Here is a 26,904-nt window from a genome sequence, read left to right as displayed (position 1 = left end):
TTTATTGTGAGTTCAAACCCCAATACCATAAAAAAAAAAAAGAAAAAAACTGTGGTTGATATGCAGAGAATGAAGCACAGGAGAGTAGAGAGAAAATAAGGGTATCAGTTAGGAAGCTACTTGGTACTCCAGGCAAAGATGATGGTAGTTATATGACTGAGGTGGTAGAGATAGAACTATCCAGGTTCCTAATATATTTTAAAGAGTGTAATGGCAGGATTGAATGAACAATGGAAGGAAAGGGAAGAATCAGGGTGCCTCTTGGTTGTGGGTCTGAACACCATGTGAATGGTAGAGTCATCTACAGAGGTGGGAAACAGGAAAGAGCTGTCCTGACTATAAAAATCAACAGCTCTTTTTCAGATGTGGCAGTTTGAACCACCTATTGCACACACAGGTAGAGGTATTTAAACTCGGGAATCTAGAGCTTTAAATCGTACTAGCTCACTGAGTAAGAAAGAACAGAATAGAAAGAGATAGAGAGGGGAAGTGATTCAAGATTGAGCCCTGGGTCTATGATATCTGTAAGTAGGAAAGAAAAGCAGACAGTAAAGAAGGCTAGAGAGTAGCCAGGAACATAACTAAGCTGACTTCTCGGATATCAATATATTGTGCTCCTCTCAACAGTGGAGGACTCCAGAGCACAAGGAATTCAGTCTCCGTTGTGTTCCATGTTTTCATGAAGAACCTAAACCCAGGTTCTTATACAAAGATGGCTCTGGCATTAACAAAACCTTAACTAGAACCTAAATCTGATGATTAAAAAACCCATTATCTTTCCATCACAGAGAACTACCAAAAGATTAACTAAACAATGGCACCAAGAACAAAATAATTTTATTTCCATTTATTTAAAAAATCTGGTAGGTTGGGTGTGGTAGCTCATACCTATAATCCCAACTACTCAGAAAACAGAGATTGGGAGGATTACAGTTTGAGGCCAGCTGGAACAAAAAGGTAGCAAGACCTCGTATCAATAAACAAGCCAGATGTAGTACTTTATACCTGTAATCCCAGTTATGAGGGAAGCATAAGTAGGAGGATCATGGTCTGAGGCTGGTCCTGAGTAAAAAGCATGCTGCCCTATCTGAAAAATAACCTAAAAACAAAAAGGGCTAGAGGCATGGGTGAAGTGCCTGCCTAGCAAGCACAAGGCCCTGAGCTGAAACTATAACATCACCAAAAAAACTGGTAACTTAATACCATTATTATCAATTAACCTAAACAACTGTTTTATATCAGATCCAAGAATAGTAGCTAGCACATTTGCTGCTCAATATTTACTCAGTGAGTAAACAGTCATAACTAGATTTTGCTTTTATTAAAACAAAATAGCTAATTCAATACTTATTTTAAAACCCAAAGCAAAAATGTGAATCTCATTTTACCAAATATCTAAATATCTTTCTCTTTAGGAGAAAGAAGAGAATTTACTAAATAGTGCTATAGTTTGAACCTAAAGTACTCCCCAAAGGCCCATATGCTAAAGGATTGGTTTCCAACCTGCAGTGCCATTGGGAGGTGGGGGAACCTTTATGAGGTAGGGCAGAGACCAAGGAAGTTAGGTCACAGGGGGCATGCCCTTGAAGGACATATTGGGGCCCTGGCCCTTTCCCCTCTCTCTTTTCTGCTTCCCAGCCTGGCGGTGGGGTGAGCATCCTCCTCAGCACATGCTCCATGCCATGATGAACTGTGCTACTGCAACCCCAAAGCTACAGGGCCACGCAATCATGGACTCAGATATGTGTCATAGCCATATAAAGCTGGCTAACATAAATAAAGTGTAAACTAACATAACAGGAAGTGTTCAATTTTTAACCCAAAAAAACACTATAATTTACTAATTGTGCCAAAAGAACTCTGAAAATTACTATATGTGTAATTAACATTAAGCTTCTCTCTTATTCCATTTCTGTTGCTCTCACTGAATAGCACAGACTGGGTCATTTATAAAGAATAGAGGATTATCTAGCTCATAACTCTGGAGGCTAGGAAGCCCAGGATGTGGAGGAGGGGAAGCCTCTTCCTCTTTTTTATAAGCTCACTAATGCTGTCATGGGGGCTCTACCCCCATGAGGACTTTATTTAATCTTAATTACCTCCCAAATGCCCCACTTCCAAGCACCATTAACATATGACTTCTGGGAGTAAGTTTCTAAGCCAAGATAGCCTCACATACTGATTCTGGAAACCTCAACTAACAATTAGTATCCTTATGAAGATCTACTTCTTTTGGCCTCAATAATATAATCTATATTTACACTAAAAGCTCATGTTCTTTTATTAGTGGATTCTAAAAATCATTATCTTGTAGTTTGAAGTGAATAGCTACATATTTGATCAATTAAGACAATACTGCAACAAACACTTTTCAAACATAAAAGAGGAAATAATAAGAATTCTTATAGCTATGAACCCTGATCAACAATTTACATACTATCAAATCTGTATTGAAAAAAAATGAACTATGCTTTGAGAAATACTAAGTTCTTTCACATTATACAGGCAGTGATGCAGACTCAATTTTATACTGAAATACTTATGCTTGATAACTGATACACCTCCTTCTAGCATGCCTCTTACCAGATATAAAATTTTTTTTAAAAAAGTAGGACACTCCTGAAAAAAACATTAAGGTACCAACATTTTCACTTGCATGATATATAAATGCCAAAGATTTTATTTTAAAAAAAAACCATTTTTTTGTAAGGTGATGTACATTAGTTTCACTTTACATTCTTACAGGAAGTTGGTTAACATGGATTCCATTCATTTTCACATGTATATATATCCTAAGTTGAGTCCTTAAGAGGACTTATGTAAGAACAGGAGTAATGCCTGACAAAATCCTATTACTCACCAAAGGAAGTGAGTGAATCAGAGGTAGGGACAGCAATCACTGGGTGATGCTAGACATTATGTATCTAATGTCCTAATTCAGACAAGTGCCTGAACTAATCAAATCCATTAAACTGAGTAAGAGTCTTCTGACAAATATCAGTGTATAGAACAAAAGAAAGAAATTAGTTGAATGGGCAAGGGACTTAAAGTGACAACATCTACTAGCTCTTTCAAATTATCATTTTTTCAAGTGGAATGTAATTTTGTCAGATTAAAAAAGTATAACAAGTCAGAGAAAATGTTAACAATGCCAGTAGTCTAGAAAAAAAATAAACACCAACCTTCTATATTAGAGATGTGGAAATCTTTATTTTTACTACAATGTGCATTTGTTTATGTGATCAGTATCTGTTTTCACCTACTTTATTTATGGGATAGAATGGCTTCAGATGAAATATACCCACGTATGTACATTTTTGTGTCTACATGTTTGCTTTACAGTAATAAAACTTTGACCCTAACACAATAGTACTTAGAAGTACAATAAAATACCATTAAATTTAGTTAGCTGACATATAAGACTAAGATTATTTAACATGGTACATAATGTCTAAGATTACCTAGATATATAAAAAGGAGAAACCTATTTGTACATATTCAAGAGATTAAAACATTAAGACTGGGAAGCAAAAAAAAAAATAAACCTACAGTTTCATTTGAGAGTAGTTGTTTTTACTTGAGAATAATTCTTACTCTGTTTTGTTGAGGCAAGTTTTGAAAGAATAAATAATGACCAAATAAACATATTATAGCTTGTGAATTTCATGCCCCTTCCAAACATATCACCCCTCAGGGAAAACAGGCTAGTTTTCTAAATATAATAATTTGTTGCTGATTTTGGTAGCTTACTTTATGATTTGTGAAACTTTAATGTCTTTTTTTATGTGACTATAGGAAAAAGCTGACAGGCATATACATGAAAACTTGCTTTTAAGCAAACTAAATTAAACATGTTATCATTCTGCTAGAGTAGGTTTATTTTCTAGCACTAAACAGTATGTGGCTAATAAAATATTCTCAAGAATGTTAAGGACTAAAACTTATCATAATATAACATTGGGTCAGCTTAGCAATGACATGAAATAAATCTACCAGGTATGTTTTTGCCTAACTGATAATGATAATGTGACGAGAGAGTATGCAGTATCTAATGCTTCCATTATCTTGTTGACCTGGAAAATTCATGATTTCTTCAAATCACATTCTCTGAAGGTTTCTTGCCCTTTCTTTTAACTATAAAATATTATTTGGTCATTTGCTTAATAAAGACAGTTCTCATTAATACTTTAGAAAGCCATGACTAACATAGATGAAGTCAGGTAAGGCCATGGAGAAATTATTTTGAGACAGGATCTTCATCTCTCGATTGTGCTGGGACTATAGGAACACATCATTAAGCCCAGCTTGTTTCACTCTTTTAATATAGTGTCCTGATGAATTTTAAAAATATTAACTTTAATGTATTCAAATAATTAAATGCTTTCCATTTTAACTGCTGCTTTGACACCTTGTTTAGGAAATAATCTCTACTCTGGGATCATGAAACAATTCCCTTTTATTTATCTTTAAAGCTTTATTGTTCTGTTTCTAGGTTCTACTCTGTACTGGTCTTGCTACTTTTCTTTGTACTCACACCACACTGTTTTCATTACTGTCAGGTACAACAAATCCTGCCACTTGTTCTTCATTATTTAACATTGCAGTGGCAATGTTTGATAGTGTACATATCTGTATAAATTTCAGAATGATATAAATTTCTACACAAAGGATTCAGTGATGGATTTGCCTATAAGTTAATTTGATGAAAATAGGTAATTTAACAATATTGAATCATGCACATTTCTGTCTTTATATTAGGTCTTCCTAAAATTTTTTTTGCCAATAAAGCTTTATAGTTTCTCAACAGAGGTTTTCATCTCTCTTTTTTATATTTAAAAATTATATTTTATTATATTTATTCCTACAAACCAGATACATTTTGATATTACTATAAATAATATCTTTAATTTTTTATTTTCTAATTGGTATTAGAATATGGAAATATGGTTGATTTTATATATTGATTTTTGTATTCAAAAACCTTGCTAATACTTAAAAAGCTGGACATCGATCTACCATTTGATCCAGCAATACCACTCTTGGGGATATACCCAAAAGACTGTTACTCCAGTGGCACCTGCACATCCATGTTTATTGCGGCACTATTCACAATAGCCAAGTTATGGAAACAGCCAAGATGTCCCAGCACAGACGAATGGATTAAGAAAATGTGGTATCTATACACAATGGAATTTTATGCAGCCATGAAGAAGAACGAAATGTTATCATTCGCTGGTAAATGGATGGAATTGGAGAACATCATTCTGAGTGAGGTTAGCCTGGCTCAAAAGACCAAAAATCGTATGTTCTCCCTCATATGTGGACATTAGATCAAGGGCAAACACAACAAGGGGATTGGACTATGAGCACATGATAAAAGCGAGAGCACACAAGGGAGGGGTGAGGATAGGTAAGACACCTAAAAAACTAGCTAGCATTTGTTGCCCTTAACGCAGAGAAACTAAAGCAGATACCTTAAAGCAACTGAGGCCAATAGGAAAAGGGGACCAGGAACTAGAGAAAAGGTTAGATCAAAAAGAATTAACCTAGAAGGTAACACCCACACACAGGAAATCAATGTGAGTCAATGCCCTGTATAGCTATCCTTATCTCAACCAGCAAAACCCCTTGTTCCTTCCTATTATTGCTTATACTCTCTCTACAACAAAATTAGAGATAAGGGCAAAATAGTTTCTGCTGGGTATTGAGGGGGAGAGCGGGAGGGGGTGGAGTGGGTGGTAAGGGAGGGGGTGGGGGCAGGGGGGAGAAATGAACCAAGCCTTGTATGCACAAATGAATAATAAAAGAAAAATGAAAAAAAAAAAAAAAAAAAAAAACAAAAACCTTGCTAAGCACTTAGTAATATTTATAATTCATCAGTAGACTATTCTGTATGTCCTATGTGTACAATAATGCCATCTATGAACACTGTAAGTTTTATTTCTTTCTTTCCAGTCCTTATCTATTTTTCTTTTCTTATCTTACTACACTGCTTTAAATCTTGAATACGGTGAAGAACTGAAGTAGTAATATCAGGCATTGATGTCTCATTTCTGATTTTAGAAATTTTTAATATCTTACTTCAGAGTATGATATTTTCTAGACTTCTTGTGGATATCCTTTAAAGTACAAAAGCTTCCATCTATCCCTATTTTGTAGTCAGTTTTTAAGATAAATAAATGCCAATTTTTGTCAGGTTTTTTGGGGGGAGGCCAGCTATTCAACTTTCCTACTTATTCTGACGATGTGGTAAATTACATTTTTTAAAATACTACACAAAACATGGATTCCTAAGATAAACACCATTTGGTCATAATATATTTCCCCCTTTTTATTTAATTGCTTACCTCAATCTTTTTTTTTCATGGTACAACTACATCCAAAAGTAAACTTGTCCTATAATTTTTCATTCTTGTATTATTTTTGCTGGATTTTGATATCAACTAAAAATATGAGTTGGGGAATATATCCTCTTTTATCTTCTTTGGAATAGTTTATGTAAAAATTGAGTTTTTTTTTTTTAACTATTTGGAGGACTTGCCATTAAAACCAAAAGGATCTATAATTTCTTTCGAAAGCTTTTAATTATGTATTCAGTTTCTCTAATGTTATAGGATTATTTCATTTTCTATTTTTTCTTGTATCTGCTTTTTAAAATTATATTTTCCTAGAAATTTGTTAATTTCTTCTAAATTCTTAAGTTTATTGACAAAGTTGATCATAATATACTTTTTTTTTTCTGGTGGGACTGGGGTTTGAACTCAGGACTTTGTGCTTGCAAAGCAGGCTCCTACTACTTCAGCTACACCTCCAGTCCATTTTGCTCTGGTTATTTTGGAGATAGAGCCTCAAGAACTGTTTACCCAGGCTGGCCTTGAACCATGCTCCTCCTGATTTCAGCCTCCCAAGAAGCTAGGATTACAGATGTCAGCCACTGGTGCCCAGCTCATAATACACTCTTAATATATGCAAGATGCTCTTTCTGCTTTTCTTTTCTTTTCTTTTTCCAGTCTCAGAAACTTATTCTGTCATCTTATTGAAAACCACAATTTCTGAAGTAGTGATAACTTGAGGGTAGCCAAACAGGTTCAGTAATTTATATTCAAAATTATCTAAGATAGCTGTGTGGTATTAAACTCTCTAAGGCTGAAATCACTACTTTTTCTTTGGTAATTTGGTCCAATTAAAATTCATTCATCTGGTAAATAAAGAGTCCTTGCTGTCATGATACTTCAGCCCAGAATGGAAGACATTCTTGTAAAGAAACAGTCTTAGGAAACAAGTTCTGTCTGTGCATGATATTGAAGGAGGACAAGATCCTGTGGAAGCACAGGGGAGAGGTACTCTTACTCTTCTGTTATGACTGAGTTTTAGATGTTGGCAAGAATGGTGGAATAGTAGGAGGTTAGAAAGCAGAGGCAGGCAGAGATAACATACCGAATGGACTTACATATCATACCTGGGAGTCTCATTAGAGTGTATGCTGGGAGTAGTTTTATTTGTATTTTAGATAGTTAGAAATGAAGACAATTTTAGGTACTTACAAAATTAACATCAATTTAGAATTATCTAAAATTCTAGCTTAGAATTATCTAAATTCTATCCTACCTATTAAAATGAAAATCAGTAATCTATACAAGTTTAAAATCTAAGTTATAGGCTTGAGATGAGAAGCTGCTCAGTTTCCTCTGGGTAAACAAGAGTTTAGGGGGAGAAGCACAGCCAAGCACTTCAATTTCCTTACCTGTAACAAGATGCTCCATAGGGACATTCAGGCCGACCATCGGTCTCATCTTGACCCACGACTTCTAAACCTCCATAATCCCTATCACCAGGGTGGCTGAAGTGTTGAAAATGGACAGGATTCTTCCTGGGGGGGGAGATAAATATACTGTCAGAAGAAAAATGTAAGAGGCTATTCTAGATTTTTAATGCCTATAGAAGAAACCAAGCAAACACATCTGATTATCCCAGAACATGAGCCAACTTGCTATATTGATGACATAAGCAGAGATGACGTCAACATGCTGAGGTGATGACATAAAGTTGATGATATCTAGTCAGTACAGGACTCATATGGAAATAATAAATTTCCAGTGTCATGTGACAGGCTAATGAATACCAAAGGACAATTTGTAAACCTTAATTTATGTAGCACATATGTATATAAGTGTATATATAAGTATCGTAAGTATATATAGCTTTTAAAACCTTGTAATAAAGTGACATCAATGTATCCTCTGCTAAAATAAGAAAACCCAGATTATGAATATTCTAGAAAGTCTTCAGGTGCCCCCCTCTAACCATTAGACCCATTTGACTATGCAAAGCTAATTATCCTGTCTTCTAAAAGTGTTTCTCAAACTTGTTGGTCTCGGGCTCTTTTACACTTAAAAATTATTAAAATTTGAGAGAGCTTTTGCTTATGTGGGTTTTTTGCTCTATTAGAAATTTAAGATGAGAAACTGGAAAATATATTTATTTATTTAAAATAAATCTGTTGCATTGTAGTAGTACATTTCCATTATTGAGTAGTATTCCTTTTCTACAACTGTTATAGTTTATCCATTTTACTGTTGATGAACTTTTGGGTTCATTTCAGCTATTGACTTTTATAAGAGATATTGCAATAACTATTCTGCTGTAAGCCTTTTGGTATACAGAGGTATGCATTTTTCTAAGGATATAATTAGAAATGCCCATAGGATATGAGCATGCTCAGGTCTATAAATACTGCCAAATTTCCATAAGTGGTTATTAGAGTTTCAGGTTTTCAATAACCTAATCAACATTTGGTATCAATTCTTTTGTTTTTTTTTGTTTGTACGTAGCAGCATTTATAGCAGAGATTGACTACAGCAGACATTAACTCACTATGGACAGACAGCAAGCCAAATGTGGCCTACGGTCTTCAAAAAACTGTAGTTAAAAAACCAAATAATATAAAATTTACCATCTTAATCACTGGTAAGAATATACTTTGGTAGTGTGAAGCATTACTCACAGTGTGCAACCAATTCCCCCAATTTTCCATTTTGCAAAATTAAAATTCTATGCCTACCAAAAGACCAAAGATCGCATGTTCTCCCTCATATGTGGACATTAGATCAAGGGCAAACACAACAATGGGATTGGACTTTGAGCACAAAATAAAAGCGAGAGCACACAAGGGAGGGGTGAGGATAGGTAAGACACCTAAAAAACTAGATAGCATTTGTTGCCCTCAATGCAGAGAAACTAAAGCAGATACCTTAAAAGCAACTGAGGCCAATAGGAGAAGGGGACCAGGAACTAGAGAAAAGGTTAGATAAAAAAGAATTAACCTAGAAGGTAACACACATGCACAGGAAATTAATGTGAGTCAACTCCCTGTATAGCTATCCTTATCTCAACTAGCAAAAACACTTGTTCCTTACTATTATGGCTTATACTCTCTCTACAACAAAATTAGAGATAAGGGCAAAATAGCTGCTGGGTATTGAGGGGGTGGGGGGAAGAGGGAGGGGGCGGAGTGGGTGGTAAGGGAGGGGGTGGGGGCAGGGGGGAGAAATGACCCAAGCTTTGTATGCACATATGAATAATAAAACAATTAAAAAAAATTCTATAAGATTTGTCATTCTAATTTGTTTGCATGAATCTGACTACTCTAAAATACCTCATGTGAGTGGAATCATGTAGTATTTTACTTTTTGGTCCTTTAAAAAGTTTGACAACCCCTGAACTGTAGCACTGTGCTTTAATGTATTTCCTTCATGACTGATGATCCCTAAAATCTCTTTATATGCTTATGGATCACTTGGATATCTTCTTTTGTAAAGTGTTTTTTGCTTCTTTTCTTTACTGACTGATTAGCCATTTTCTTATTATTTATTGTGGATGAAAGTCCTTTGACATATGTATAATAAACATCTACATGGCTTACCTTTTATCTTTTTAATATTATATTTCAATTTAATGAAAATGACAAATTTAATTCTGTTTAATTGATCATGTGTATTAACTATGATTATTTTATATCATGTGTAGGAAATCTCTCTCTGCCCCATGCTATGAATAAATTCTCCTTTGTAATTTCCTCCTAATCTTATTGTTGTATGGTTTCTAGTCAATTTTTAAAAAAATTTCATCAAAAACTTATTTTTGTGATAGGTATGGAACAGAAATTAAGATTTACTATTTTTCATATAAATAGTCAATTACCAAACATTGTTCAAAATTTCATGCTTAACTCACAGATTGTTGTGGCACATTTCTTACACAGAGAGCCATGAAGAATTGGTTTGGGACTGTCTTCTTTTGCACTATTTGTCTATCCTTGTATCAACACTACACTACATTAGGTATTATGGCTTTTTTATAAAAAAACTAAAGTCTTTTTAGTTGGGCTTGAATATTGTTTCAGTATTCTAAATCATTTGATATTCCATTGTAAAGTTAGCTTGTCAACTTACATACACATACACATGCACGCACCTTACTGAAATTTGATAAAGACTGCTTTGAACTTGTATGTCAATATTTTGGGGAAATATTAATTTTTACAATACTGAATCTTCTAATTCACGTACATAACATACTCCCCATTTAAGTTTTATTACTGTCTCCCCATAATCATCGTATATGTCTGACATCTTTTGCTAGTTATAGTTCTCAGTAGTTAAAGTTTTGATACTACTGTAAATATTTCTAATTTTAAAACTTTTGATATTTGTTGCTGAGATATAGAAATGTGTTTATTTATGAAGGTTAATTTTTGAATCTAGTGACTGTGCTAAATTCATTTATTGATTCAGACTGTATCTGAAAATTATTCTGAATTTTCAAATTATACAGTCATGTCATTTATAAATAATTATGGTTTTATTTCTTCCTTTCCAATCTATATTGCTTCTTTCTTTCTTTCTTTTTTGCCTTACTGTGCTGGCCATAATCTCTATTAGAATGTTCAATAAGAGCAGATATTGATAGTGGGCATACTTGTTTAGTTCCTACTACCATGGGGAAAACTTCAGTATTGCACCACCAAGTTTGATGTTAGCAGTTGAGTTCTTTTTTTATTTCTTTTATTCATATGTGCATACAATGTTTGGGTCAATTCCCCCCTTCCCCCCACCACCTCCTTTTCCCCCACCCCCTCCTTCTCCTCCTACCCCCTTGCTACCAGGCAGAAACTATTCTGCCCTTATCTCTAATTTTGTTGAAGAGAGTGTATAAGCAATAATAGGAAGGACCAAGGGTTTTTGCTAGTTGAGATAAGGATAGCTATACGGGGAGTTTACTTGCATTGCTTTCCTGTACATATGTGTTACATTCTAAATTAATTCTTCTCGAACTAACCTTTACTCTAGTTCCTGGTCCTCTTCTCCTATTGGCCTCTGTTGCTTTAAAATTTCTGCATTAGTTCCTTTGCATTGAGGATATCAAATGCTATCTTGGTTTTTTTTGGGTTTCTTGCCTATCTTCATACCTCGCTTGTGTGCTCTTGCCTCCTCATGTGATCAAAGTCCAATCCCCTTGTTGTGTTTGCCCTTGATCTAAAGTCTGCATATGGGGAGAACATACGATTTTTGGTCTTCTGGGCCTGGCTAACCTCACTCAGGATGATGTTCTCCACTTCCATCCATTTACCTGCAAATGATAAGATTTCATTCTTCTTCATGGCTGAGCAGTATTCCATTGTATATAAATACATTTTCTTGATCCATTCATCAATAGTGGGGCATCTTGGCTGTTTTCATAACTTGGCTATTGTGAATAGTGCTGCAATAAACATGGGTGCGCAAGTGCCTTTGGAGTAACCTGTGTCACATTCCTTTGGGTACATCCCCAAGAGTGGGATTGCTGGATTATATGGCAGATCAGATCCATGTTTAGATTTTTAAGAAGCCTCCAAATTTTTTTCCAGAGTGGTTGTACTAGTTTGCATTCCCACCAGCAGTGTATAAGTGTTACTTTTTCCCCACATCCTCGCCAACACCTGTTGTTGGTGGTGTTTCTAATGATGGTTATTCTAACAGGGGTGAAGTGGTATCTTAAGTGTGGTTTGATTTGCATTTCCTTTATGGATAGAGATGGTGAGCATTTTTTCATGTGTTTTTTGGCCATGTGAATATCTTCTTTTGAGAAAGTTCTGTTTAGTTCACTTGCCCATTTCTTCATTGGTTCACTAATTTTGGGAGAGTTTAGTTTTTTGAGTTCCCTATATATTCTGGTTATCAGTCCTTTGTCTGATGTGTAGCTGGCAAATATTTTCTCCCACTCTGTGGGTGTTCTCTTCAGTTTAGAGACCATTTCTTTTGTTGAGCAGAAGCTTTTCAGTTTTATGAAGTCCCATGTGTCTACGCTATCTCTTAGTTGCTGAGCTCCTGCTGAGTTCCATTGAGAAAGTCCTTGCCTATACCTATTAGTTCCAAAGTATTTACTAATCTTTCCTGTACTAACTTTAGAGTTTGGGGTCGATATTAAGGTTCTTGATTCATTTTGAGTTAATACTGGTATAGGGTGATAAACATGGATCTAGTTTCAGTTTTTTGCAGACTGCTAACCAGTTTTCCCAGCAGTTTTTGTTGAAGAGGCTGTCTTTTCTCCATCATATATTTTTAGTGCCTTTGTCAAAGATAAGTTGGTTATAATTGTGTGGCTTCATATCTGGGTCCTCTATTGTGTTCCACTGGTCTTCATGTTTGTTTTTGTGCCAGTACCATGCTGTTTTTATTGCTATTGCTTTGTAATATAGTTTGAAGTCAGATATTGTGATACCTCCAGCGTTGTTCTTTTTGCTGAGTATTGCCTTGGCTATTTGTGGTCTCTTGTGTTTCCAAATAAATTTAACGGTAGATTTTTTAATCTCTTTGATGAATGTCATTGGGATTTTGATGGGAATTGCATTAAATGTGTAGATTGCTTTTGGGAGTATAGCCATTTTTACTATGTTGATTCTACCAATCCATGAGCATGTGAGATCTCTCCACTTTCTATAGTCTTCCTCAATCTCTTTCTTTAGAAGTTTATAGTTTTCCATGTAGAGGTCATTCACATCCTTTGTTAAGTTTACTCCTAGGTATTTGATTTTTTTTGAGGCTATTGTAATGGAATTGTTTTCATATATTCTTTCTCAGTTTGTTCATTATTAGTATATAGAAATGCTAATGATTTTTCTATGTTGATTTTATATCCTGCTACCTTGCTATAGCTGTTGATGATGTTTAGAAGCTTTTGAGTAGAGTTTTTTGGTTCTTTAAGGTATATGATAATATCATCTGCAAATAGGGATATTTTGACAGTTTCTTTACCTATTTGTATTCCTTCTAGTCCCTCTTCTTGCCTAATTGCTCTGACTAGGAATTCCAGTACTATGTTTAATAGGAGTGAGGATAGTAGGCATCCTTGTCTTGTTCTTGATTTTAGAGGGAATGGTTTCAGTTTTTCACCGTTAGGTATAATGCTGGCTGTAGGTTTGTCACATATAGCTTTTATAAGGTTGAGGTACTGTCCTCCTATTCCTAGTTTTCTTAGACCTTTATAATGAAATGGTGTTGGATCTTATCAAAGGCTTTTCTGCATCTATTGAGATGATCAAGTGGTTTTTGCCTTTGCTTCTGTTAATGTGGTGTATTACATTTATTGATTTGCATATGTTGAACCACCCCTGCATTCCTGGAATGAAGCCCACATGGTTGTGGTGAATGTTTTTGATGTGTTGTTGAATTCGGTTTGCCATTATTTTATTGAGGTTTTTTGCATCAATGTTCATTAAGGAGATTGGATATAGTTCTCCTTTTTGGAGGTGTCTTTGCTTGGTGTTGGGATAAGTGTAATACTGACTTCATAAAATGTGTTAGGCAGTTTTCTTTCCCTTTCCATTTCATGGAACAGTTTAAGAAGGGTTGGTATCAGTTCTTCTTTAATGGTCTGATAGAATTCAGCAGAGAATCCAGCAGGTCCTGGACTTTTCTTTTTGGGGAGACTCTTGATTGCTGCTTCAATTTCATTCTGTGTTATAGATCTATTCAGGTGATTAATGTCCTCTTGGTTCAGGTTTGGATGATCATTAAGTATCTAGAAATCTGGCCATTTCTTCAAGATTTTCGAATTTATTTGAATATAGGTTCTCGAAGTAGTCTCTGATGATTTCCTGGACTTCCATGGTGTTTGTTGTTATCTCCCCTTTTGCATTCCTGATTCTACCAATTTGGGTTTTTTCTCTTCTCATTTTAGTCAGGTTTGCCAGGGGTCTGTCGATCTTGTTTATTTTTTCAAAGAACCAATTTTTTGTTTCATTAATTCTTTGTATGGTTTTTTTTGGTTTCTATTTCATTGATTTCAGCTCTTATTTTTATTATTTCTCTCCTTCTATTTGTTTTGGTATTTGCCTGTTCTTGTTTTTGTAGGAGTTTGCAATGTATCATTAGGTCATTGATTTGGGATCTTTCAGTCTTTTTAATATATGCACTCATGGCTATAAACTTTTCTCTCAGGACTGCCTTTGCTGTGTCCCATAGGTTCTGGTAGGTTGTGTTTTCATTTTCATTGACTTTCAGGAAACTTTTAATTTCCTCTTTTATTTCATCAATGACCCACTGTTCATTGAGCAATGAGTTGTTCAGTTTCCAGTTGTTTGCATGTTTTTTGCCTTTATTTTTGTTGTTCAGTTCTAGTTTTAATGCATTGTGATCAGACAGAATGCATGGTATAATTTCTATTTTCTTATATTTGCTGAGGCTTGCTTTGTGTCCTAGGATACGATCTATTTTGGAGAAGGTTCCTTGGGCTGCTGAGAAGAATGTATATTGTGTAGAAGTTGAATAAAATGTTCTGTAAACATCAACTAGGTCCATTTGATCTATGGTATGTTTTAGATCTAGGATTTCTTTATTAAATTTTTATTTGGATGACCTATCTATTGATGATAGTGGGGTGTTAAAGTCTCCCACAACCACTGTGTTGGCATTAATATATGGTTTTAGGTACTTCAGGGTATGTTTGATGAAATTGGGTGTGTTGACATTGGGTGCATATAGGTTGATAATTTTTATTTCCTTTTGGTCTATTTCCCCTTTTATTAGTATGGAATGTCTTTCTTTATCTCGTTTGATCAATGTATGTTTGAAGTCTACTTTGTCAGAGATAAGTATTGCTACTCCTGCCTGTTTTCGGGGGCCATTGGCTTGGTAAATCTTCTTCCAACTTTTCATCCTAAACCTATGCTTATTTCTATCGATGAGATGGGTCTCCTGTAAGCAAAAAATTGTTGGATCTTCCTTTTTAATCTAGTTTGTCAAACAGTGCCTTTTGATGGGGGAGTTAAGTCCTTTAACGTTAAGTGTTAGTACTGATAGGTATGTGGTGATTCCTGTCATTTAGTTGTCTTACTTGCTTGAGGGTTTGATTGTGTGTAGCTAAATTGATGTTACTCTCTACTGTCTTGCTTTTTCTTATCCTGTAGTTTGGTACTGCCTGCCCTTTCATAGTTATGTTGGGTTTCACTTTCTGTGTACAGAATCCCTTGAAGAATCTTTTGCAGTGGTGGCTTTGTGGTCATATATCGTTTTAGTTTCTGCTTATCATGGAAGACTTTTATTGCTCCATCTATGATAGTTTTGCTGGGTAGAGTATCCTAGGGTTGAAGTTTTTTTCATTCAGTGCCTGGAAGACCTCACCCCAAGCTCTTCTTGCTTTTAATATTTCTGTTGAGAAGTCTGCTGTGATTTTGATGGGTTTACCTTTGTATGTTATTTGTTTTCTCTCTCTTACTGCCTTCTATATTCTTTCTCTAGTTTCTGTACTTGTTTTTATGATAATATGTCATGGGGTAGTTCTATTTTGGTCAGGTCTGTTTGGTGTTCTGGAGGCTTCCTGTACCTGTATGGGCAAGTTTTCTCTAGATTTGGGAAATTTTCTGTTATTATTTTTTGAATATATTACACATGCCTTTTGCTTGCACCTCTTCTCCTTGTTCAATGCCCATGATTCTCAGGTTTGGTCTTTTGATGAAGTCAGTAAGTCCTTGCATTTTTTTCCACAGGTCTTGAGTTGTTTAATAGTTCTTCAGTTTTTCCTTTAATTACCATTTCATCTTTGAGTTCTGAGATTCTATCTTCTGCTTTTTCTTTTCTGCTGGATTGGCCTTCCATTTCGTTTTGCATTTCTGTTTCATTCTTTCTTCTGAGGTTTTCTATATCCTGAGTCACTTCCTCTTTAATATTGTCTATTTTCATATATCTCTTTATTTATCATGCTCTTTGTTTCACTTTGGTGTTTATACAGTGCTTCTATAGTTTCTTTTATTTGTTCTTGTGCTTTCTCAAATCCACTATTTTTGTTGTCTTGGAATTTCTTGAGTGTCTCCTCTACATTTTGGTTGACCATATCCAGTATTATCTCTATAAAATTCTCATTGATTACTTGCAGGATTTCTTCTTTCCGAATGTTCTTGTGGGCTTCATTGGGTTCTTTGGCATAGTTTATATTTGTTTTGTTGGAGTCTGGATCTGGGCATCTGTTTTCTTCATTTCCCTCTGGTTCCTGTACTAATTTATTATTGGGGGGGAAATGGTTTCCCTCTTTTTTCTGTCTTCCATCATTGCCATTGCTACTGTTACTGTACCTGTACTGTGTGTAATTCAGTATTGTCTAGCTTATAATAGTAATGATGGTGATATCTAGAATGGAAGGGTGAGAGAAGAGAGAAAGTAAAGAGGGAAAAAAACAAAAAAAAAAAACCAGAGCCGAAGAAATAAACAGGGAGACATAGTGTACTAATCAACAGTGAGCTAAACAGGTATTAGAGAGACAAAGAGAGGATAAAAAATAAATAAGTAAAATAAAATTTAAAAAAATAAAATTTCCCAAGTTCAAATGCAATAAAGTTTCAGTCTTAATAGATTTGGTGTTAGTCTTTCAGCATGCAGTCCTGTTGTTGGTGTCTGAGTAGTAGTTCTGTTGTTGTCTCATCTGGTGGTCTCCCAAGCAGGATAGGAGCCAGAGTCTGGTGGCACAGGATCCCTCTTGGTTTCTCCGTTTAACGTGGCTTGGGGATGCTATGTGCGGGCTGGAGGTGTGGAGGTGTTGGAGTTTTGCCTCTTCTTGGTGGTTTTTCCTGCCAGGTATATCTCCAGCATCTCTCCAAGAGTTTACTTTAGGAAGCACACTTTCTGCTTCCTTCTACTAGTCACCATATCTTGGAATCTCCTATCAGCTGAGTTCTAAGATACTCAATTAAATTGAAGAAATCTTTTCTATTTTTATACTACTAAGAGCTTTTTTCATAAATGGATGTTAAATTTTACAAAATGATTTTTCTATATTGAGGTGATCATGATTTTTCTGTTTTAATTCATGTAATGGGCTGAATTGTGTCTCCCCAAAAATTCACAATGTGACTATATTTGGAGATGGAATCTTTAGAGAAACAATTAGGGTTAACTGAAGTCATAAGAGTGGTCCCTAATCCAATATGAGTGGTATTTTTATAAAATGAGGAAGGGACACTTGAGAGGTTCAGGTATACAAAAAAGGTCATGTGAAGACAGAGAGATGGTGGCATCTCTAAGTCAAAGAGAGAGGCCTACCTGACACCTTGATCTAGGACTTCCAGCCACAACACTGTGAAAAAAATCATGTTGGTTAAGATACTGAGTCTATAGGATCAGTCTAGAAAACTAACACAACCTATTAATATGGTGAATTACATTAGTTAACTTTGGAATAAATCTAACTTTGCTATGCTATAGTATTCTTTTAATAAATAGTTGGAATCAATTTACTAGTATTTTATTTAGGATATTTTTCTCTGTATCATTATTGAATTTTGCTATCAAGTTTATGCTAACTTCAAAGATAAGCTGGGAGATTTTTTTTTCTGTTCTCTGAAAAAATCATATGACTTTTTTCCTTAAATAATTAATTTAATTCACTAGTGATGTAACCTGGGTGCATACTTTTCCTTGTGGTTATCCATTTAATTATGGATTTTTTTTATCAAGAGATATAATTTTGTGTCCATTTTGGTATGGGTCTCCCCCACCAGAAATCCGTCTAGGAATTTCTTTCATATATTCCAATTGACTATCATAAACTTGTTTATAATACTCTGTTGCTACTCCCAGTACTGATAATTTATTTCCCTCTGCCCTAAACAGTCCCTACTCCCTTGCCCTGCCTACTTTTTCTCTCCATCTTTTCTTTTTCAGTTCTTCTGGTGGTTATTAATACTATTAGTCTTTTCAAAGAAGCAAACCATAACATCCTCTTTAGTAATGCTTGACTTAAATCTTACTCTATCTTATATTAGCATGCATACACAAGCTCTTCCTTGGTTAGAGTGTTAAGGGTTTACTTTTCTTCATCTTTAAAATTTCAACCTTTATGTCTTCTTATAGTTAAGGTGTGAATCTTATAAGCAGATTGAGTTTTTTTTTCCTTTTCATTCAGTGTGACAATTTTTGAATATATATTGGAGGCATTTGATCTCTTTCAATATAATGTAATTATTGATATATCTGGTTTTAACTCCACCATCTATCCAACAAATGGCTCCAGTGCTCCATTTTCTTTTTTTTTTTTTCATTTTTCTTTTATTATTCATATGTGCATACAAGGCTTGGTTCATTTCTCCCCCCTGCCCCCACCCCCTCCCTTACCACCCACTCCACCCCCTCCCTCTCCCCCCCCTCAATACCCAGCAGAAACTATTTTGCCCTTATTTCTAATTTTGTTGTAGAGAGAGTATAAGCAATAATAGGAAGGAACAAGGGGTTTTGCTGGTTGAGATAAGGATAGCTATACAGGGCATTGACTCACATTGATTTCCTGTGCGTGGGTGTTACCTTCTAGGTTAATTCTTTTTGATCTAACCTTTTCTCTAGTTCCTGGTCCCCTTTTCCTATTGGCCTCAGTTGCTTTAAGGTATCTGCTTTAGTTTCTCTGCATTAAGGGCAACAAATGCTAGCTAGTTTTTTAGGTATCTTACCTATCCTCACCCCTCCCTTGTGTGCTCTCGCTTTTATCATGTGCTCATAGTCCAATCCCCTTGTTGTGTTTGCCCTTGATCTAATGTCCACATATGAGGGAGAACATACGATTTTTGGTCTTTTGGGCCAGGCTAACCTCACTCAGAATGATGTTCTCCAATTCCATCCATTTACCAGCGAATGATAACATTTCGTTCTTCTTCATGGCTGCATAAAATTCCATTGTGTATAGATACCACATTTTCTTAATCCATTCGTCAGTGGTGGGGCATCTTGGCTGTTTCCATAACTTGGCTATTGTGAATAGTGCCGCAATAAACATGGATGTGCAGGTGCCTCTGGAGTAAGAGTCTTTTGGGTATATCCCCAAGAGTGGTATTGCTGGATCAAATGGTAGATCGATGTCCAGCTTTTTAAGTAGCCTCCAAATTTTTTTCCAGAGTGGTTGTACTAGTCTACATTCCCACCAACAGTGTAAGAGGGTTCCTTTTTCCCCGCATCCTCGCCAACACCTGTTGTTGGTGGTGTTGCTGATGATGGCTATTCTAACAGGGGTGAGGTGGAATCTTAGTGTGGTTTTAATTTGCATTTCCTTTATTGCTAGAGATGGTGCAGTGCTCCATTTTCTATTTATCAAACATGCTGTTTCTTTTTTCTTTCTTACCTTTCTTTTGTTGACCATATTTTTAAAATGATCTTATTTCCCCATTTCCACAGCTTGTTAATAATATTACTTTTCTGATTACACAGTGATTTAACTTATTAGAATGGCACAAATTATAGCATAATTTTCCAGATATTATAGCACTTTAAACAAACACTTGCTTTAATTACTAAGTACTTTTGTGCTATTTTCATATATTTTAATTTCACATATATTTTACACATCACTTAAATTATTACTGCTTACTATAACCAATATTCATTTATATTTATACTCTTATTTTCCCTTCCAGATGTCTATGTTTCCATATTCAGGACCTCTCCTGGTTGCCAAACATTGAATTCCTTTTTTGTTGTCTGGTCCCTCAAGAGACTACTTGGCCTCTTAGCCCTCAGTCTGCAACATTAAAAATCTGGCAACTGACACAAAGAGAAAAGAACACTCAAAGTCCCAAAAGTCCTGGCCAGTGATGATTTTTTCAAATGTTGAGTGTTCAGTTTTTCTAGTTGTTCTCAGTAGGAGGTTTGGTCTTCAAGCAGATACTTCACCATTACCAGAAGTGAAAACACTATTATATACTATTAACCTTTAAGTGATTTATGTGACTTTATATGGATAAAAGCTACAGGTTATAATTAACATGTAAATTTCCTATATGCTAGTAAGAGGATAATTCAACTTATGCCTGATTTTTAAAAACAGTTTATTAATGAAGTATATGGTATCAAAAGAAAGACTATACAATCCCAAAAGATAAAAAATATTATTCATTTCTTTGTTTTTGGTTTTGTTTTGTTTTGGAGACAGGGTCTCACTCTGTAGCACAGCCTGGCCTTGAACTCATGATTCTACTCACTTAGCTCTTAAGTACTAAGATTACAGGTGTGTACGACCATGCCTGGCTTCAAAAGATTCTTATGTTACTGTGTTGTTATTTTGTTTCATAAAGGATTGAAATAATATGCTTGTGCTTTAGAAATGCTGAATTTGATGTTCATGTGGATTTAAGTGGTATACCTGGATATAAAATTCCATACAGAAATCTGTTTTGGAGAAGATTTGGGAGTCAATACCATGACATCATGGGATTAAATATGACTGAGACAGAACACATAAATAGTTATAAATATAATGTTAGACATTAAATATTCAATCTAATATCAAATATTAGAAACAGTAGAGGTAAAACACATTGCATAGGAGATTAGCAGTTTAGGGGAGAATAGGAATGTCAAAAAAAAGACTCAGAAAGGAGCTAAATGTGAGCAGTGTTTCTAAGCATGACAGGAATAAGATGAAGAGAAGGGCATAAAATAGCACAATTGACTCAGAAAAGTATAGGGGTTCAGGATCTTCTGGATCAAGTGATGAAATCTGGACCACAGCCACTCAAAGATTCTGTACCAGAAAGTAATGTTGTGGGCTTTTCTCTCTCTCTCTTTTCTTTCTTTTCATCTTTGTTTTTGTTAGCCAAATCACTGAGGCAACAAAGAAGAATGTAAACTTAGGAAAAAGTATGGAGACTCAAGAGATTATTCACTTGTTCTAAAGAGAGCAAGTGACATGAACTAAAAGCAATAATATTGAAACTGAAGAAAAGCTACATTTAAATGATTTTTATGATGTGCACATATATTTATAACAACTCAATATTCATCATTTCCTCACCTTTTGCTAAAAATACAAACATACTGTTTTTATGATTTAAGTGTTAAATATTTCTCAGTTATTGTGTATATAAAATCAGTGAAAATTAAAGTAACCAAAACTGACTGATTAAAACTGAAATGAATCATTTTCAAATATGAATGAAGGAATTATGATCTTGACAAAATATTCAACCAACTTTTAACAAAGACAAGTGACAGCATTGAATACTGCTGTAGACTGAACTGTGTCCCCCTCAAAGTTCATGTGTTAAGCCCCAATGCCCAATGTGACTATATTTGGAGACAGGGTCATGAAAAAGATAATTAAAGTTAAATGAGGTCATAATGGTGGGCCCCTAACACAATATGCCTATTATCCTTCTGAGATGAGAAACAGACACTAGGGAGGTGGTAGGACGGAGAAAATTCCATGTGACAACACAGCAGGAAAGGGGCCATCTTCAAGCTAAGGAAAGAAGCCTCAGGAGAAACCAAATGTGCCAACACCTGGATCAACAATTTCCAGTCTCCAGAACAGGGAGAAAATAAATTTTTGTTGTTTTACGATCCAGACGCTGGTATTTTGTTATGGTGGAACTAGTGAATGAATACAAATACCAAATAGGATTTTTCAAAATCCAAACAGAAGACTTTTACTCTTCTAAATATTAATGTTGTATTCTAGATGTAATATTGCAAATAGACAAAACTGTATATAAATAAAAATAATCAGAACTACTGTAATTAAAAAATATGGTTATTCAAGTACTAAAATGACAATGTATTTTAAAGAGAAATAATGAGTGTGAAATGAACAGAATATGTGATGTAAATATACTATTTGCATAAAAGGCAACAATTTACTAAAATGCACCTTTATAATACTTAGTTTAACAAGTTGAAATGGCAAAGAAATACTTTTGAAATAGGACTGTGTAATTATATACACACTATTATAAACCTTTTAAAACCATAGCATAAAACTAAGAGATCATAATTTCAATTCACAAATTATGAGCTCACAAAAATTTTATTTCTAATTTTTAAAAATATGAAATTGGAAAAAAAATTGTTTTCATCAGAAAAATGTTAAGAACAGTACACAAATGCAACAAGATGTCTAATAATCTAAAATTATCTTAATAGACTATCTACAACAACTATTTATGAAACCATCTCTCTAACATTAAGACATTAAATAAGCAGGTATTTAAGTCTGAGTGATTCAGTTTTCAAGTCTAGATTTCCCAGTATTCAGACTCTTGCATTAGTCAGCATGTCTACACATAAAACATTTAATTCCCCATTGTATCTTAAAAGCTTCTGGCAGGATTTTCTAGAATGCATACAGAGAAAGTGCAACCTGGTAGAAATATGGTAAAGCTTCTAACTTTTAGGCCAATAAGTTTTATTAAGTTTTTGATATACTATAGCATATATTTATATAGCTACATGCTGTTGAAACAGTGCAAGTATAACTGAGATTTCACTTTACCTGTAGCAGTTTGGTCCATACATGCAGGATGTCCTCTTCACCATGTTTTCTTCTGAATCTTGTGGAACCAATTCAGTTGCCTTTGCCTGCAAAGTCTCAGGACTGGAGGGATCAGAGCTGGAATCAGGACGGCATCCTTGAGACTCATAGGGGAATGACTTGCTTTGGACACTCATACAACTCGCAGAACAATTCACTGCCTCCCCTTCTTCATTAGGTGTTCTTTTAGTCATAACTTTGTGTTCAGAAACCTTACCAGGTTCCTCTACTTCAATTTTGTTTCTCTGTGTATTAGTCGTCACAGTATTCATATCTGTGTTACTTAAAGTAATTGTAGAAAGTGATTCTGGCATTTTCTATTAAAAAAATCAGGAAAAGAATCATAAATAAATATTTTAAAACAAATACTTGTTATATTTTAAAAGAAATACTTTGTTTCTACCCTCTGAACATAATCATGGTTTTCCATAGCTGAATAAAACTCCCATGCTCACAGAAACAATTGCATGAAGGGATGTTATAACCAATTCAGAAACAAAGGATGTTTCCTTTGAAATGGTCTGAGTCAAAGTTTCAGTTTATCCAATTTAAAGGTGCTCTCAATCTCATTAGCACTGTAGAACCTTTTTAAATCTGTAATTGCCATTAACATAAAGAGAAAGCCCTGTCTCATCTTGTTAAAAATGACCTTTTCACTACTTGTATTTCCTTTGGAGTAGAAACATTGCTCAGATAAACACAGTCCTCCTTAACCTTGTCTAGGATGTGATGACAACATACGAGATACACAAAAATGTTCACCTCCACCTATAAGTAAAGACACACGTAGATTGGCTGCCATTTGGAAAAAAAGCTGGTTTTGACATTACTTAAGATCCAATGGCTCAAATTTCTTAACATATTGTTGGACTAATTAAGTATTTTAATATATTTTTCTAAAAAAACACAGGATATAACTTCAAAATACTATGCAAAATGGCTAATCACTTTGCAAATGGAACCTGCTTCTGTACAGTAACAGCCTATGGAAAAAGCGAACATTTGGCTATTTCTTGGCTGGTGGCATTCATGCCACATTCCTCTAACTCATACACTCTGCCTCAACTATACCCCAATCTTATTTCCCTCTATTGCAAGACCAACAGGCACATGCAAGCATGTGGAACTCTGGACTGGGAGGGAGGTAATGCTAATCTACCTATACACTCGATAGTCCCCTACTAAATCAGCTGTCCATAATTTTCAGTTTAGCTGTCCACCAGCTAAACAGATACCCAATAAAATGTCAGTCTCTTGTTCCTGTTGGCATTTCCAAACTCCACAAGTCATTCTCTTAGAATGCCATTCTTCTCTTGATTTAAGAAAGGAAGTTAACTTCTCCACCCAAACACTGCACTCTCCTATATCTTAAAACTTCCAAGCCTCTCAGGTCTCTTTTATAAAAACCTGGGGAAGAGGTATAGGAATGTTGAACATTTTGCATACTTTTCAAAAAGCCGTACAAGGGAAGAGTTAGCTACCACTGCTGGAGGCATCTTTCAAACAAGGGATACTCATACTTAGTACTTTATTTCCCAATTTCTGGCCACAGAAGCTGTTTGGGAAAAAAAAATTACACTAAACATCCTATTACACTTATTATAGAAAAAAGAGACAAATTAGAATACATTCTTACTATAATAAAACATTATGCAGACATTGAAATAACAGTGAAATATCTGAAGATGTTTTTAATTAAACAATAACAGTATATACACTATGATTCCATTTAGCTTTAAATTTAATATATTTGTGTATTTACCTGTGTAAATACAAATGAAAAGGTTTGTAATGATACAAAATATTAGTAAGACAATGTGATAGAAAGATGAAGCAAGTCAAAGTTTTCCCTCTTTACTCCACATGCTTCTGAATATTCTATTTTTGACAATAAACATGTATTATGTTATTTAAAAAAGGAAAACCAAAGAAAATAAGAAATGAAACATATAGAATCATAGTTCAACTTCCTCTAGTTCCACCAAACATAAAGAAGAATTAGATTTACAAAAAAAAAACCTTTAAGTCCTTATAAGGAGCACATTAAACATGTTAATTTATTCTAAAAGAGTAGGGAATGTTAAGGAAACAAAGTATCAATACTATGGATCAGGGGTTCTCAAATATATTTTTAAGAGGCACAAAAGCTGGAATTTGTACTGCTCTTTATGGAACTCCATGAAATATTGATATATACTAACCCTTGGCATATAAGAATTTAACATTCATGATTTCAATTATTTATAAATGATCCCCAAAATCCATTACATGCAGTAATTTGTAAGTTCGCTGAGACATAAATTACAAAGCTCAAGAGCTTGAGCAAGTTACTAAACTAGTGAGTGAGGGAACCGGAAAGCTGAATGATGCCTTTTCTATGGAAGATGGAAGAAAGAAAGCTTTATTTTTTTTTATAAGCATCCCACTCTGATTATTTCTTAAGATTAGATGAAAATGTGAAGAACTAAGTGTAGAAGACTGGAGATTCATTGATAGGATGGCCAGATCTCCTAACAAAGAAAAAAACATGTTAGAAACTTCAGTGGCCAAGAAGCATGAAGCTGGTACAGGTGCCCTTTTGCTTGGAGGTGGCTAGAATGTACTGTTAAGGCTAAAAAAATAGTCTGTTAACCTGCCCAACAAACCCTTCCCTGCCCCTCAACCATCTTCTCTTAATGTACTGCAAGGAACAGGATAAAGAATTTCCCTCTCACACAAATTCAATGAGGTAACTTGTTTCTAAGCTACCCTTCGCAAGAAAGTCCCATGCTGCTAGGTTGCCTTAAAAATCTTGTATCAACTTCATTAGCATCCATATGCTAATGACTAAAAAATCCCCACCTCCTAACTTTATTCTTGAGCTTCAAATTCATATATTCAACCATAGCTAAACATTTTTTTCCTCAATATTTGATGTACCTCAAACACAAAGGGTTAAAACTGAAGTCCTGTATTCTCTACCAGAGTTTCTGCCAACACAATATATCCATTCCTCCAGGCAAGAAATTTGGAAGTCTGTCTTTCACTTCTTTCCCTTATTTTTCCTAGGTCTGAGTAATAAGTGCTACATTTTTTCTTTCTAGATATTTTTCTAGTCCACTGCCTCTTCACCATCCTTAAAATCATTTCCCTGGCTCAGATTCTCTGTATCTCAACTGGGTCAATGCCACACCCTCTTCCCTTACCCCAAGACTTTTGTTTTCTTCCAATCTCCTTTAGAGAGCTGTGAGGATTATCTCTGTGCTTAAAGCTGTTTCAAGGTTCTCTCTTGCTCTGAAGGTCCCATTTCTCTTATGCTATGAGAGGTAAATCTCCCTCAAAAGCCCTAAGGGAAAAAGAGCAATTAGCCAAGTAGAGCTCTTCTGCTACCCAACCTTGCACAAAGACTTCTAAGATCAATAGTTCACAGCCTACTATAGGTTGAGTATCCATTATATGAAATGCTTGGAACCAGAAATGTTTCAGATTTTGGATTTTTTTTTTTGTATTTTGGAATATTTGTATAGACTCCAGTTGAGCATCCTTAACCTGAAAATCCAAACTTTGATACTTCAAGTCCCAAATCCAAAACTTTTTTTTTTTTTTTTGGCAGTGCTGGGGTTTGAACTCAGGGCCTCATGCTTGCTAGGCAAGTGCTCTTACTGCTTGAACTACTCCACTAGCCCCCCAAATCCAAAACTTTTTGAACATCTTTTTGCATGTCTGCATGCAAAAGTTTCAGATTTTGAGGCATTTCAAATTTTTTATTTTGAGACTAGGGATTCTCAAACTGTTTTTGTATCTCCATTGCTCTTTTACATGCCATCCTATCTACGTGGGACTTGGCAACTTACTCTGACCAAAAGAATGTGGTAGAAAAGACACTGTATCAATTTCTAGTCCTAGGCCTTAAAAAGTCTGTAATCTTCTATTTTCAGCTGTCAGATAAAGATAATTAGTCTAGACAACTTCATCATAGTGGAAGGAGGTAGGCCTAGCCAGCTCCTAGCTATCCATCAACCTTACTGAGGTACCATTCATGTGAGTGAAGCCATCTAGGATGTTCCAGCCTCAGCTCAGCTTCCAGCTACATGTAGTCCCGCTGAC

General features: G+C 35.0%; 1 protein-coding gene across 2 annotated transcripts in view; it reads right to left on the bottom strand.

The window, feature by feature from the left end:
- Nucleotides 1-26,904, bottom strand: part of Aplf (aprataxin and PNKP like factor) — a 104,376-nt gene that overhangs the window by 28,670 nt on the left and 48,802 nt on the right. For both annotated transcript variants that reach the window (XM_020177435.2, XM_020177434.2), the window contains exons 7-8: nucleotides 22,780-23,135; nucleotides 7,745-7,870 (exon numbers count right to left, since the gene is read on the bottom strand). In XM_020177435.2, coding sequence (XP_020033024.1) covers nucleotides 7,745-7,870; nucleotides 22,780-23,135 — 482 coding nt within the window. The remainder of the gene's footprint in view (nucleotides 1-7,744; nucleotides 7,871-22,779; nucleotides 23,136-26,904) is intronic.

Source organism: Castor canadensis, chromosome 12, assembly GCF_047511655.1.
Source record: "Castor canadensis chromosome 12, mCasCan1.hap1v2, whole genome shotgun sequence".
NCBI lineage: Eukaryota > Metazoa > Chordata > Mammalia > Rodentia > Castoridae > Castor > Castor canadensis.
This window is presented reverse-complemented; position numbering and strand designations above follow the sequence as displayed.